General features: G+C 41.8%; 1 protein-coding gene across 1 annotated transcript in view; it reads right to left on the bottom strand.

The window, feature by feature from the left end:
• The window catches only part of esyt1a (extended synaptotagmin-like protein 1a), a 71,380-nt gene that overhangs the window by 26,637 nt on the left and 28,801 nt on the right, over window positions 1-15,942 (bottom strand). The window contains exons 16-21 of the mRNA XM_034172422.1: window positions 15,616-15,765; window positions 5,783-5,965; window positions 5,528-5,704; window positions 5,367-5,449; window positions 5,222-5,270; window positions 5,051-5,140 (exon numbers count right to left, since the gene is read on the bottom strand). Of these exons, the coding sequence (XP_034028313.1) occupies window positions 5,051-5,140; window positions 5,222-5,270; window positions 5,367-5,449; window positions 5,528-5,704; window positions 5,783-5,965; window positions 15,616-15,765 (732 nt within the window). The remainder of the gene's footprint in view (window positions 1-5,050; window positions 5,141-5,221; window positions 5,271-5,366; window positions 5,450-5,527; window positions 5,705-5,782; window positions 5,966-15,615; window positions 15,766-15,942) is intronic.

Genomic DNA, 15,942 nt, shown 5'->3' with positions numbered 1-15,942 from the left:
ACTCACAACACCCCATAATGTTGTTGTTGTTCATTCGGCTGCTCCCGGTTTCGTTTGGGGTGGCCACAGCGGATACAACCAGATCCGCATTGGTAATTGGCACAAGTTTTACGCCGGATGCCCTTCCTGACGCAACTACAGTTTTACCTGGAGAAACACACACACAGCCGCTGGTGTTTCAAAGAGGTCTCCCATCCAAGTACTAACCAGATCCTGCTCTGCTTAGCTTTTGAGATCCGACGGGATCAGGCTGTCACAGAGCATAATAACAACAAGAAAAAGGTTCTTTTTTAAATTTTTGAAAATTTATTACAAATAAAATACGAAGAAATCACATATACATATTTGTTGATGCACCTTTATCAGCAATTACAGCCTCAAGTCTTACCCATTCCTCTTTGCAGCACCTCTCAAATGCCATCAGGTTGGATGGGGAGTGTCAGAGCACAGCCATTTTCAGATCTCTGCAGATATTTCCAATAAGATTCAGGTCTGGGCTCTGGCTGGGTCACTCAATGACATTCACAGAGTTCCCCTGAAGCCACTCCTTTGATATCTTGGCTGTATGCTTAGGGTCATTGTCCTGCTGAAAGATGAACCGTCTCCTCAGTCTGAGGTCAAGAGCGCTCTGGAGCAGGTTTTCATCCAGGATGTCTCTGTACATCTGTACATTGCTGCATTCATCTTTCCCTCAATCCTGACTAGTTTCCCAGTTCCTGCTGCTGAAAAACATCTACACAGCATGATGCTGCCACCACCATGCTTCACTGTAGGGATGGTGCCTGGTTTTCTCCAAAGATGACGCCTGGCATTCACACCAAAGAGTTCAATCTTTGTCTCATCAGAAAAACAGACTTTTGTTTCTCATGGTCTGAGTCCATCAGGTGCCTTTTGGCAAATTCCACGCAGGCTGTCGTGTGCCTTTTACTAAGGAGTGGCTTCTGTCTGACCACTCTACCATACAGGTCTGATTGGTGGATTGCTACAGAGATGGTTGTCCTTCTGGAAGGTTCTTTCTCTCTGAGAGCTCTGACAGAGTGACCATCAGGTTCTCAGACACCTCCCTGACTAAGGCATGTTCACTCAGTTTAGACGGGCGGCCAGCTCTGGGAAGAGTCCTGATGGATCTGAACTTAATCCTTTTATGGATGGTTGAGGCCACTGTGCTCATTGGAGCCTTCAAAGCAACAGAAATGTTTCTGTACCCTTCCCCAGATTAGTGCCTCGAGACAATCCTGTCTCGGAGGTCTACAGACAATTCCTTTGACTTCATGCTTGGTTTGTGCTCTGACATGCACTATATGTAGACAGGTGTGTGCATTTCCAAATCATGTCCAATCAACTGAATTTACCCCAGGTGGACTCCAGTTAAGCTGTAGAAACATCTCAAGGATGATCAGTGCAAACAGGATGCACCTGAGCTCAATTCTGAGCTTCATGGCAAAAGCTGTGAATACTTATGTACATGTGATTTCTTAGTTTTTTACATTTTTTTTAAATAAATTTGCAAAAAAAAAAAAAAAAATCAAAACTTATGGGGTGTTGTGTGTGGAATTTTGAGGGAAAAAAAATGAATTTCATCCATTTTGGAGTAAGGCTGTAACATAACGAAATGTTGAATACTTGAATACTTTCTGGATCCACTGTATTTTCTATTTCTGTACATGAAAGCATTTTGTTGTTGCTGCTGCTCTTCAGTAATTTTGTCAATTTTATCATATATATATATATATATATATATATATATATATATATATATATATATATACGAGGTCTGTTAGAAAAGTATCCGACCTTTTTATTTTTTTCAAAAACCATATGGATTTGAATCACGTGTGATTGCATCAGCCAAGCCTGAACCTTCGTGCACATGCGTGAGTTTTTTTCACGCCTGTCAGTTGCGTCATTCACCTGTGAGCAGGCTTTGTGTGAGCAGTGGTCCACCCCTCTTGTCGGATTTTTATTGCGAATAAATGTCTGAAAGATTTTGAGCTTTGCTGCATCAGTTTTTTTCCAGAAACTGTGAGAGACCTCCAGGTGGTAACATTCGGAAAATTCAAATGGCTTTGAGGGACGATTTTATGGGGATTACACAGATTAAGGAGTGATCCAGCCGGTTTAAAGACCGCTCCTCTTTCCATGACAAAAACTCCTGTAACAGTGGAATGTGCCGTTCATTTCCAAACTGGATGCTGTGTTTTATCCGGGACGTCCTCTGACTAGCACAGGAACTGCGGAAGATGTGGACATCAGCACTTTTTCGGCACATTGAGACAGACGTGCGGAGGAATTCCGCGCGTCGCGGTGGAGCCGCATGGCGCAAAGCAACGCCGTGATGAAGCCTCACAGGACATGTTCTGGCATGTCCAGGCTCATCCACAATTTCTCGGTTAGTCACACGACTGAAAACCCACCGACAGCCGTCTGAAAGCCATCTCAAAGCCGTCCTGTGAGACCAACATGGAGGTGGTTTTGTGCCGCGCCATGAGCGGCACGGTGGCGCATCCGTCCGCTTTTCTTTCCATGAAAAAAACTCCTGTAACAGTGGAATGTGCAGAAAAAGTACTGATGTCCACGTCTCCTGCCATTTTTGCGTAAGTCAGACGACGTCCCGGATCAACAAAGCCTTCACGTTGGAAATGATCTGGTTGTTTCAGCCTGTCGATCGGCACTCGGAGCGCGGCGCGCTCTCAGCAGCTGTGGGCAGTCTTTAAACCAGCTGGATCACTCCTTAATCTGTGTAATCCCCATAAAATCGTCCAGTGTTGCCACAGTTACTTTGAAAAAGTAACTTAGTTACTTTACTGATTACTCAATTGTAAAAGTAACTTAGTTACTTTACTGATTACTCAATTGTAAAAGTAACTAAGTTAGATTACTAGTTACTTTTTTAGTTACTTTTCCCAGCTGCCGACAACAACCCTCTGCCACCTCAACATGACAATGATACCTGTTTTGCCAAAACTCACTTTATAGTCACCCTTTCTTGACTTCAATGAAAATAAATACTTGTTTTATAAAAAGTAAAATAAAGACGTCTTTCTTGACCTCATATTTAACTGATGACAGCACTGTAACAGTAAAACTTGCAATTTCGAGCCTACATTGTTTATAAAGGTAACTATTAAATTCTAACATTTTTCTAACATTTAAATTCTCTCTAAACATTTTACTTGTCGAAATTATTATTATTTTAAGCAATATTAGTTGTAGTAAAAAACGGCTTCAAAATTGCACCTTTAATCTAGGGGTGTTGTGGGGGAGGGGGCACATCCTTGCCCCACGCCCCCATTCCATCTAGATTCGCCCCTGCTTTGGCGTTTGAGCACAAAGAATGGATAACATTTATTTATGCAGAAAACATGACCAGATTTACAGGTAAGAAAGTTTTATTGCATTTTCACATCATGTGGTCCTCAGAAAGAGAGTTTAGGTGCATTTGAGTGGAAAATAGTGTTAGTTGTTGACGCGTCGCGGAGGATCAGCTGTTTTTAACGACCAGATACAGAGCGGCTCAGCTCAGAATTCTAAATAAAGGAGGAAAAAAAGTATAAAAATGTCTTTGTAAAGTTCAGTGCAGGTGTGCTGATCACCGCGCTTTAAGAGGTGAGGACGAGTCAAGGAGCTGCAAAAAACCGCGGATTAAAAGCTCACAGTTCGCTTAAAGTGGGCAGTTCAGTCGAACCCCGACCTCCTGCCCACGGACCAAGTTTAATGCTGTTATCGACCCACAATGAAAAATAATAGTAACGCACAGTGACATGGAGAAGTAACTTTAATCTGATTACTGATTTGGAAAGATTAATGCGTTAGATTACTCGTTACTAAAAAAAGTGGTCAGATTAGAGTAACGCGTTACTACCGGCATCACTGAAATCGTCCCTCAAAGCCATTTGAATTTTCCGAATGTTACCACCTGGAGGTCTCTCACAGTTTCTGGAAAAAATTGATGCAGCAAAGCTCCAAATCGTTCAAACATTTATTCGCAATAAAAATCAGACGAGAGGGGTGGACCACTGCTCACACAAAGCCTGCTCACAGGTGAATGACGCAACCGACAGGCGTGAAAAAACTCACGCATGCGCACGAAGGTTCAAGCTTGGCTGATGCAATCACATGTGATTCAAATCCATATGGGTTTTTGAAAAAAATAAAAAGGTCAGATACTTTTCTAACAGACCTCGTATATATATATATATATATATATATATATATATATATATATATATATATATATATATATATATAGTTGAGCTCAAACGTTTACATACCCTGGTGGAATTTTTGTTTTTTTGGCCATTTTTCAGCTTGCACTGTGCACAATTTCTCCAATCACAGCCACATAAGCCCATAACTTCTCCTGGGTTGACTGGGTGTCTTGGTGGCTTTCCTCACTCTTCTACTTCTTGCACAGTCACTAAGTTTTTGAGAACTGTCTACTCCATGCAGATTTACCATAGAGTGCCATATTGTTTGTATTTCTTTGTAATTGATGTAAATAAAGTCCAAGACATATTCAGTGGCAGCTTCACCATCAGAGAGCCTCGTCCACAACCACCACAAATGATTCCAAGCTGTCACTGATGTTAAAGTGGGCAATACATGTTATTAAGAAGAGATGTATGTAAACTTTTGATCAGGGTCATTTGGGTAGTTTGTGTTGTCATTATGACTTAAAAAGAGTAAACCTGGTTGTCACCCAACCACTAACCATGAATGAAAAAAAGTTTTTGTGTTGTCATTCATATTCTTTGAAAAATGGCTAAAAAAACAAAAATAGAATCTGTATTTAAAATTCAGGGGTGCCAATAATACTGAGTAGGACTGTAAAGACATGTCTTACAACGGAAAGAAGAAGTTAGAAAGTTGTGGTTAAAATTTCTGCTCTGTACTTTTACAATACTACCCACAGGTATTAACACAAACACACTGATAAAAATGCACTTCCAACTATAAAGATAAGCTCTTTCTCCACTCATTTACTCTGTGCACAAAGCAGGTTAATATTCAAACTGTAAACCATTATTGGACTTTAAACAGGGTAACTAACCTGTTCTACTCTGCTTAGGTCAGAGACTCTGGACAGCCACTCCAGCACCAGATGAACCCGACCAGACTTCACATCATTCAAAGTGTACCACTGCAACAAGATAAAAGATGTCCATCATAATACAAATATGATTTGTACAGAAACTCTTCAAAACTTTTCAGCCTCACACACCGTGTCTATGAACTGTGCACTGATGATATCTCGTAAGTTTAGCTTGAACCTGCAAAGTCAGGACACAATCAGTTGTTTACTGTGGATTTCATTTAAGTGATTCAGCTTGTCTTGCGTATTGTGCATTTGTAATGTCACAGCAGACCTTCCGAGGAAGTCATCCTGATCAATGTCCTTGTCAAACAACTCAAACTGGATCTCCTGACCAGGAAGTTGGGTTAAAATCACCTAAAAATAAAAAAGGCATCATGGAATCTGAAGTCCATTAGATGTGAGAATGTGATTTATCAGACAAAGTGTTGATACCTCATAGAGTTCATTCCAGATGGGATTGAGATTCTCCTTGATGGTGTGGCTGCGGAAGGCGATTCCCGCCACGCGGATCTTGACATAGGGGTCGCTCTTCCCTTTCACCATACCCCCCATGAAGTTGTCCTTAGCTATAAGGTTCTGGGCCTCCAGCAGGTGAATGCGCAACACTCCCTGTGGGGCGGTAAATGTTACGGTCGTGTATGTGTGAGAGAGGTGGAAGGTTCACCTCTTCGTTACTCATTATTTTACCTCAGTTGCAAAGTCTGGGTCGGGGGTGGTGTGCTGGGGTCGTACAGATTGAGGTTTAGCTGACCCACCGGGTCCCGTAGGATTCAGTTCTGCTGTTATCCCCCCGTGACCCGTCACGGACCCCGATGCTGAAGGGCGAGGAGACGGGGTTGCTGAAGAGGACTCATCATTTAGCCACAGCACCTGGAACACAAAGCAAAAATAAGCACCAAACAACCACATTTTTGCCTCACAATGAATGAATAAATGAATTCATTAATTGATTTTCTAACAAATACACAAATTGTGAAAGAAACAATCCATGAAAAATTATAGGGGGAAGTGTACACTTTCAAATTCCTGCCCCCTTCTCACTATTCATCTACAAAATGGCAAATTAATTACGTACATTCCCACATACTTTCCATCTCCAAGTTACTTACAAGCTAAATTCCCACCTAGTGTGTTAAAAAAAGTCTATAAATATATAAAGGAACATTCAAAAATTATGTATATAAATTAGTTGCACAGCATAATATTCTTAAAGTTCAATGCAATTATGAAAGAACTAAATGTGTATTTTTTTTCTTTTTTGTGGCAATAAAGCATATTTGACTCATTCAGCTGCAAACATCAAATCAATTCAATTTTATTTATATAGCGCCAAATCACAACAAACAGTTGCCCCAAGGCGCTTTATATTGTAAAGCAAAAGCCATACAATAATTACAGAAAAACCCCAACGGTCAAAATGACCCCCTATGAGCAAGCACTTGGTGACAGTGGGAAGGAAAAACTCCCTTTTAACAGGAAGAAACCTCCAGCAGAACCAGGCTCAGGGAGGAGCAGTCTTCTGCTGGGACTGGTTGGGGCTGAAGGGAGAGAATCAGGAAAAAGACATGCTGTGGAAGAGAGCAGAGATCAATCACCAATGATTAAAAGCAGAGTGGTGCATACAGAGCAAAAAGAGGTGAATAAAAAGAAACACTGGGTGCATCATGGGAACCCCCCAGCAGTCTAAGTCTATAGCAGCATAACTAAGGGATGGTGTTATGTGTCGGACGCAGCTCGGAGAACCGACCAGCGTTTGAAGGACCCAGTATGAAATAAGCAGAGCACGGTACAAAGGCTAACTGAATTTAATACATAACAGTGATAATATAATAACAAAGGTGCGGCCTGGCGTGGTGCGCTCCCAGCAGCGCTAACGGTCCGGAGCCAGAAGCTGTTTCGGACCCAAGGACCCCGCCGACACCCCCCAGGTGGCCGCAACAACCGAGTCTGTGAAAGAAGGAACCATTATGTGAGTCCACACTCTACACACAGAACACTTAAAGGTGTACAAACAGCAAACACTTCCTGGCTTGATTACTGATCAGCTTCCCAACCTGCAGGCATGGAACAATCAGTTCACAAAACTCCACTGCAGTGAAAGCTGATACATGACTAACAAACAGCTCAATATAATAAAGTGTGAGGGACACCACATTTACTGACTGTATAACTGTTAGTCACAAAATCTAACGTACCTCAGGAAGTGTGCTGACGAGCGTGAGACCTCACCCCCTCCTCTTTCACAGACTGTGCATCAAACCTGGACGTTCTCAGCATCCGCTGCTGATGAGATGGCTCCCGAGACGACGATCTCACCCGTCTGGTCACAAGGTCGAGTCTCTGGCAAATACACACTGTGCACTCCAGTCTTAAATGCCAACATGTTCCAATCTATCCAGATGCACCACAGCTGTGAGTCCTGACGAGTCGCAGGTGATCAGGGTGAGGTCCTGACAGCCTCAGCAACACAGCCACTCAGTCCCAAACGCACGCCACCTGGGAGGAAAACCAAAAGACAGAAACAAACCGGCAGCCAGGCCCCCCCAGCCATATAACAGATGGTTCAGGGTCACCTGAGCCAGCCCTAACTATAAGCTTTTTCAAAAAGGAAAGTTTTAAGCTTAATTTTAAAAGTAGAGAGGGTGTCTGTCTCCCTGATCCGAATTGGGAGCTGGTTCCACAGGAGAGGAGCCTGAAAGCTGAAGGCTCTGCCTCCCATTCTACTCTTACAAACCCTAGGAACTACAAGTAAGCCTGCAGCCTGAGAGCGAAGCGTTCTATTGGGGTGATATGGTACTAAGAGGTCCCTAAGATAAGATGGGACCTGATTATTCAAAACCTTATAAGTAAGAAGAAGAATTTTAAATTCTATTCTAGAATTAACAGGAAGCCAATGAAGAGAGGCCAATATGGGTGAGATATGCTCTCTCCTTCTAGTCCCTGTCAGCACTCTAGCTGCAGCATTTTGAATTAACTGAAGGCTTTTCAGGGAACTTTTAGGACAACCTGATAATAATGAATTACAGTAGTCCAGCCTAGAAGAAATAAATGCATGAATTAGCTTTTCAGCATCACTCTGAGAAAAGACCTTTCTAATTTTAGAGATATTGCGCAAATGCAAGAAAGCAGTCCTACATATTTGCTTAATATGCGCATTGAAGGACATATCCTGATCAAAAATGACTCCAAGATTTCTCACAGTATTACTGGAGGTCAGGGTAATGCCATCCAGAGTAAGGATCTGGTTAGACACCATGTTTCTAAGATTTGTGGGGCCAAGTACAATAACTTCAGTTTTATCTGAATTTAAAAGCAGGAAATTAGAGGTCACGCATGTCTTTATGTCTGAAAGACATTCCTGCAGTTTAACTAATTGGTGTGTGTCCTCTGGCTACATGGATAGATAAAGCTGGGTATCATCTTCGTAACAATGAAAATTTAAGCAATGCTTTCTAATAACACTGCCTAAGGGAAGCATGTATAAAGTGAATAAAATTGGTCCTAGCACAGAACCTTGTGGAACTCCATAATTAACCTTAGTCTGTGAAGAAGACTCCCCATTTACATGAACAAATTGGACAAACACTTCTAGACGTGAGCATATTGCGCCCATCCTATACTCACTCCACTGGCTTCCAGTTCGTTTTAGAATTGATTTTAAAATTTTAATGTTTGTTTTTAAAGCTATTTATGGCCTTGCACCTCCCTACTTGTCTGAAATTTTAACTTTGCGCACCTACAGTAGGACGTTAAGGGCGTCTGGCCAGCTTTACTTAGATGTTCCAAGGTCAAGATATAAACGCTGGGGTGATCATGCTTTCGCGGTAGCTGGCCCCAGACTGTGGAATGAGCTACCTCTTGAGTTACGTACTATTCCTGACCTAGCACTTTTTAAATCTAAGTTAAAGACTTATTTATTTAAACTGGCTTTTAACACTTAGTGGGGAGGTGACATGTTCTGTTATTTTTATGTTTTTTTTATGTGTTGTTTTAAAATTTTATTTTATATGTGTTTTATTTTGTAAATTTGTGTTTTTAATGTTAAGCACTTTGGACACCAGTCGGTGCTGTAAAGCGCTTTATAAATAAATGTTGATTGATTGATTGATTGAAGATCTAAAGTATGGTTAAAATGGTGGGTGGGCTCATTTACATTTTGAGCGAAGCCAACTGAATCTAATAATAGACTAAATGTAGTGTTGAGGCTGTCATTCTCAGCATCTATGTGGATGTTAAAATCACCCACTATAATTATCTTATCTGAGCTAAGCACTAAGTCAGACAAATGGTCTGAAAATTCACAGAAAAACCCACAGTAACGACCAGGTGGACGATAGATAATAAGAAATAAAACTGGTTTTTGAGACTTCCAATTTGGATGGACAAGACTGAGTCAAGCTTTCAAATGAATTAAAGGTCTGTCTGGGTCTTTGATTAATTAATAAGCTAGAGTGGAAGATTGTTGCTAATCCTCCTCCTCGACCCGTGCTTCGAGCATTCTGACAGTTAGTGTGACTCGGGGGTGTTGACTCATTTTAACTAACATATTCATTCTGCTGTAACCAGGTTTCTGTAAGGCAGAATAAATCAATATGTTGCTCAATTATTATATCATTTACTAACAGGGACTTAGAAAAGAGAGACCTAATGTTTAATAGACCACATTTAACTGTTTTAGTCTGTGGTGCAGTTGAAGGTGCTATATTATTTTTTCTTTTTGAATTTTTATGCTTAAATAGATTTTTACTGGTTATTGGTGGTCTGGGAGCAGGCACTGTCTCTACAGGGATGGGGTATTGGGGGGATGGCAGGGGGAGAGAAGCTGCAGAGAGGTGTATAACCCTGGTCCCAACCCTGGATAGTCACAATTTGGAGGGTTTAATAAAATTGGCCAGATTTCTAGAGATGAGAGCTGCTCCATCCAAAGTGGGACGGATGCCGTCTCTCCTAACAAGACCAGGTTTTCCCCAGAAACTTTGCCAATTATCTATGAAGCAGCCAGCAATTCAAGGAGAACATGCGGCTAAACATGTCACTCCCGGTCCGACTGGGGAGGGGCCCAGAGAAAACTACAGAGTCCGACATTGTTTTTGCAAAGTTACACACGATTCAATATTAATTTTAGTAACCTCCGATTGGCATAACCAGGTGTCATTACTGCCGACATGAATTACAATCTTACCGAATTTACGCTTAGCCTTAGCCAGCAGTTTCAAATTTCCTTCAATGTCGCCTGCTCTGGCCCCCGGAAGACATTTGACTATGGTTGCTGGTATCGCTAACTTCACATTTATCAAAACAGAGTCGCCAATAACCAGAGTTTGATCCTCGGTGGGTGTGTCGCCGAGTGGGGAAAAACGGTTAGAGATGTGAAGGGGTTGGTAGTGTACAGGGGGCTTCTGTTTAGAACTATGCTTCTTCCTCACAGTCACCCAGCCGGCCTGCTTTCCCAGCTGCTTGGGATCTGCTGGGGAAGAGCTAACGGCGGCTAAGCTACCTTGGTCCGCACCAACTACAGGGGTCTGGCTAGCTGTAGGATTTTCCAAGGTGCGGAGCCGAGTCTCCAATTCACCCAGCCTAGCCTCCAAAGCTACGAACAAGCTACACTTATTAGTACAAGTACTGTTACTGCTAAAGGAGGCCGAGGAATAGCTAAACATTTCACACCCAGCGCAGACATAAACATAAACAAGAGTCATCAGGAGATGACATATCCCCCCCCCACCCCCCACAAATCAGTAATACAAAGTGTTGGATCAGCCAAGTCCACTCTTACCTAATATATAAGGCTGACCGTGTGTCTGTCTGTGTGTGTGTACATGTGTTCGCTGTGCACAGCCACAGTAATTATGCAATCAACACCAAACTTGGTATGGTGAGTCGGGACACCATTGGGGAGGTCACTGGGGCCCGTAGGTTGAAAGTGTATGTGCGCAAACACACACACACACACACACACACACACACACACACACACACACACACACACACACACACACACACACACACACACACACACACACACACACACCAACCTGGTCTCACGGCAAGTCGTGATTCAGCAGCACGAAATATACATTAATCTATCGGTTTGTGATATTGTGACGAAAAGCGTCTCATTTTCGTCACGGCAGCACAAATTCATTCTAATTCATTCCGTGATGGCTGCACAAAATTAAAAGTGAAGCGGGGGGGGTCGGGGTGGTTATGGTTATGGTCGGGGGTAGGAGTAGGGTTAGTAATAGTGAGTTAAAAAAAAACCCCGTCACGAAAAATTTGACTCATTCCGTCACAGGAGCACGGAAAAAAAAAAAAACATGAGACTGGGCCACACACACACACGGTCAGCCTTATATATTAGATCATAACCCGCTCACTGGAGCCCTTATTTTCACAGTTCACATGATACTCAGATCAGGTAGCAGCATCACACTTTATTTACTACGTAGTAGTGGCTGGCTAGGGTGGACTTTAATTACAATCTGAATGGGCCAGCGCATGCCGCATGCGAGTTAAGGCGTGCTTTTTTTTTTAATTAAAATGTACCTGCTGTGTATGGCATGCCCGAGCATTGCAGTGATATGACATCATGTCACTTTTTAATCATCATTCACTTGAGTCTCATGAATGTCACAAATTGCTCTATGAAAATTAATGGACAACATACCCACAATGCAATGCAACTTACTGTCACAGCAGCTTGTGGACTACCTTACCGAGAATAATCTGTCTGCTTTTAGAAAATATCATTCCACAGAGACGGCTCTCACTAAAGTGGTGAATGATCTTCTGCTCACAATGGATTCAGACACCATGACAGTTCTGGTGCTGTTAGATCTCAGTGCTGCATTTGATACCGTGGATCATCATATTCTACTCGATAGGCTGGAGAATCATTCTGAGATTACTGCTCACCCTTATGAATGAAATTGGTCAACTGGTTCTTGAGATATCGCGCTAACAAGTGAAAACGGATGGACAGACAGACAGACATGCTGATCACTACATCCCCCCGTATTTCACACCGGGGGGATAAAAAGCAGTTGCAGATATCAGTGAACGCCAAAGACTGCCATGAAACACAAACACTGTTGGCTTTAAATGCATGTTTAAAAAATGGGAGGATTATTGTTCGGGATTAAAAGCTTACAACTTAGTTCAGGCAAATATTTGTAGTCCTTCTCTCTCTCTCTCTCTCTCTCTCTCTCTCTCTCTCTCCTTTAAAGCTACAGTGTGTAGCATTTAGTGCCATGTCATTGCTTTGGTGACGGGGGTTCCTGCCAGCTTGCCTTCTCTTGTGATAAGCAACATGTATTAGCCTCCATTGTTCTCAAAGTTGTTTGGCAGCTTCATGTAGGTGACACAATATGTAATGTTTTTTGAGTATTTAAGTCTAAAATTACAGTTTGAAATTCATCATTTCCTGGTGCGCAGTTACTGAAGAGAGAAATAAAACCAGGAACTTCCCGGCGACTCCTGACATTGAAGAAGCAGAAACTGTCATCAGCGCCGGAACCATTATCTTAATAGTCCCATTAATTCATGGATTAATTTATGGATTGTTACAGGCTGCTGACAGCTCCGTTTCCACCGAGTGGTTCGGGTCAGAGCTACACTGTGTTTTTGGTGTCAGAATGGTTATTCTTACCGGCAGAATCCTTTTGATTGACAAGTGGAACGCTTGTATTGATGAGTGCGCATGCACAGTGTCCACGGCTTCTCCACAGTCTTTTAACTTGCAGCACAAACAGGAGAGACTCGATCCATCAGACGAAATGAACAGATTACACCTGTAGTTGACCATGCCAGTCGCGGATGGACTTTTCTTCAGACAGGACAATGAATTGAATTATTTTCAGATAATGATCTCACTGAAATGGACAGGTAAGACTTCATATTTACTCCTTGTGTGAATGGTTTTAATATAATAATAACGTGCACAATAGACCTTACTTGTGTAAAGCGCCATGAGGCCACTTTGTTGTGATTTGCCGCTATATAAATGAAAATAATTTGAAAATTGAAACTGAGCGCGCAATATACTAAAACGCGCACACAATATAGTGAAATGGGTGCACAATATAATGAGTGCAAAATATAATAAAACATGTGCACAATACAGCGAAATGAGCACACAATATAGTAAAATGAGCGCACAATATAATAAAACGTGCAAAATATAATTAAAATAAGCATACAATATAATAAAACGTGCACACAGTATAGTAAAATGAGTGCATAATATAATAAAATGCACGCACAATATTATAAAATGAGCGCACAATGTAGTAAAATGTGCGGACAGTCGCTCCACATCCAAAACATTATGCCATGACACTTCCAGGGCTCCGTAAACTACTAACGTACAGTACATTGACTGTATTCAAAGAGCTGGCAAAAAAACGTATCACCTGCATGCCAAAATCGCCTGCAGTATTTATTTATTTTCTAATCACCATTCTGTCTTCTGAATTCTGCCAATATCGTCACTGTTGTCACACTGAAGGTTTTCCTCCAAGTTTTGTCTCCCTCATTGTCATCTAAATAAGGCCCAAACCCATAAAGCTGTATCCCCCACAGTTTCTTCAGACACATGTTCAGACTGGACAAAATTCCTCTATAATCAGCTTGACCTCCACTGTGTTTACAATTGATATGGGCTTGAATCAGCAGGTGCCGTTCTTGTGATGACGTAGCAACAATATGGTCGCGGCTGAGGGCTGAAATCGAGCGCAGGCTTCAGACAGCTGTTTATCCTTCACATGCACACATCGAATTTTATTGTTCAGGATTTTTAAAAATATCAACATTTCATCATTTTAGTGATTATTTGTGCAAATTTTTTGGTGTCACCTACACTTTAAAGTTGTCTCCTCTCTGTCCTGTTTATCAAGATGAGAGTTCGACAGACCTCAGAAAGCTGTGATCATGTGATTACAGCTTATCTCACATCTTGTTTTGGTAATTTCACACTCTGTTACACAAGTCCTTCCTGTTTATCTGACACAAAACCAGATCTCTGTGTAAATGGTAAATGGACTGCATTTATATAGCGCTTTCCATCTGCATCAGATACTCAAAGCGCTTACTCTGTACTGTGTACTGAAATAATTCATCTCTCACGGTCCAAATTTGATAACTGATCTTCACTGAGGATAAACTGACATCTGGTTTATTGTTGTTGCTGCAGGAAACAAAAATAAATAAATAAATAAAAATGGTAATGTTTAACATGCAATGACACACACTGATGTGCCGTTCTCAATTTTGCAGAGGCCGTACGTTTTCATTCACTCATTTTCTAAACCTGCTTACTTCCATTAAGGGTCACAGGGGGCAGGAGCCTATTCTAGCAGTCATAAGGCGTGAGGCGGCGTACACCCTGAACAGGATGCTAGTCTGTCACAGAGCCACATATAGACAAACACACACAGTCACACGCACATCTACGGACAATTACAAGTTTCCAATCCACCTAACCTGCATGTCTTTGGAAGTGAGAGGAAGCCGGAGCACCTGGAGGGAACCCACGCAAACATGGGGGGAACATACATACGCCACACAGAAAGGCCACAGGCAGGAAGTGATCCCAGGACCTTCTTGCTATGAGGCAACAGCGCTAACCACTAAGCAACTGTGCTGCCTCCATAAGTATTTAGACAAACTAAATTTAAGGATTATTATTAATACAAATTTTCACATTTACAGCAAGTTTTCTTTAGACAAGTCAGAGGATGGATACATGAACAATTCCAAGTCTGTATGTCTTGGAATTCAGTTCCATAAATCATTAATAAATCCAAACAGTATGGTACTGTGTGGGAAACCTGTCTGGAGTAGGAAGGAGTCAAAAGCGAGGGAAGCCACCAAGACTCCCATGACAACTCTGAAGCAGTTACTTGCTCTTGAGGCTATGATTACAGAAAATAAAAGTGCCTAATGGAACTTAAGAGACATATTCAACACCTTGGAAATGTTCATGTATCCATCCCCTGACAGACTAAAGAAAACTGTCCGTAAAAATGATTATTTACATGAACAATAATACTTATGTTTAATTTGTCCACTAACTTATGGGTTCTGTTAATGCAATGTTTTGTTAAACCCCTTGAATTAAAGCTGAAAGTCTACACTTGCAAGCACATTTCGATAATTTCTTTCAAGTCCATTTTGAGGCAAAATTATAAAAATTGTGTTGCTGTCCAAATACTTATGCCTCTGACTGTAAGCACTGCACAGAAAGTTCACATGCACAGCCACAGTCTATTTAAATGAAGGTTCTCTGCACCACAGCAATAACTGTGGATGTGAAACATCTACCTCATGACAGCTAATGACATATTACAACAGTGCCTCAGCAGCTGGTGTGATTTTAAAGTCTTCCACACAGATAATTCAGCGTGAATGATTCCAGCCCAGGATCCACATCTTCCAGCTGAAAATGACACTTTACCCACTTTCCACAAAACCCTACACATTAGTGTGCACAATCAAAGTACATCCATTTGTCAGAAACAAACCCTCAGCACGACTTTGATGTAGATGCGGCTGGAAGGAGTTGAATTGTCCAGATGGAACCACTGGTCCATGGTGAGTTCAGGGCTTGCTAGAAGACGAGTGAGAGGAATAGTCAGGCTGCCCAAGGACAGAGCACGATCGTCATCCTTAACCTGAATGAAAAACACAAGCAGAGATGCCATTTGAGTCAGGAAAGGAAAATATGGTGGAAAAAATAGCCATGAACGGGGTAAGAAGACTGAGGGATGTGAAGAAGCATGCACCAAAAGACCAGGGACCAAGAACATTTCTCAACTAACAGTGGAAAAAACCTAATAATGCAGTTCCTT

Source organism: Thalassophryne amazonica, chromosome 6 (assembly GCF_902500255.1).
Source record: "Thalassophryne amazonica chromosome 6, fThaAma1.1, whole genome shotgun sequence".
NCBI lineage: Eukaryota > Metazoa > Chordata > Actinopteri > Batrachoidiformes > Batrachoididae > Thalassophryne > Thalassophryne amazonica.
This window is presented reverse-complemented; position numbering and strand designations above follow the sequence as displayed.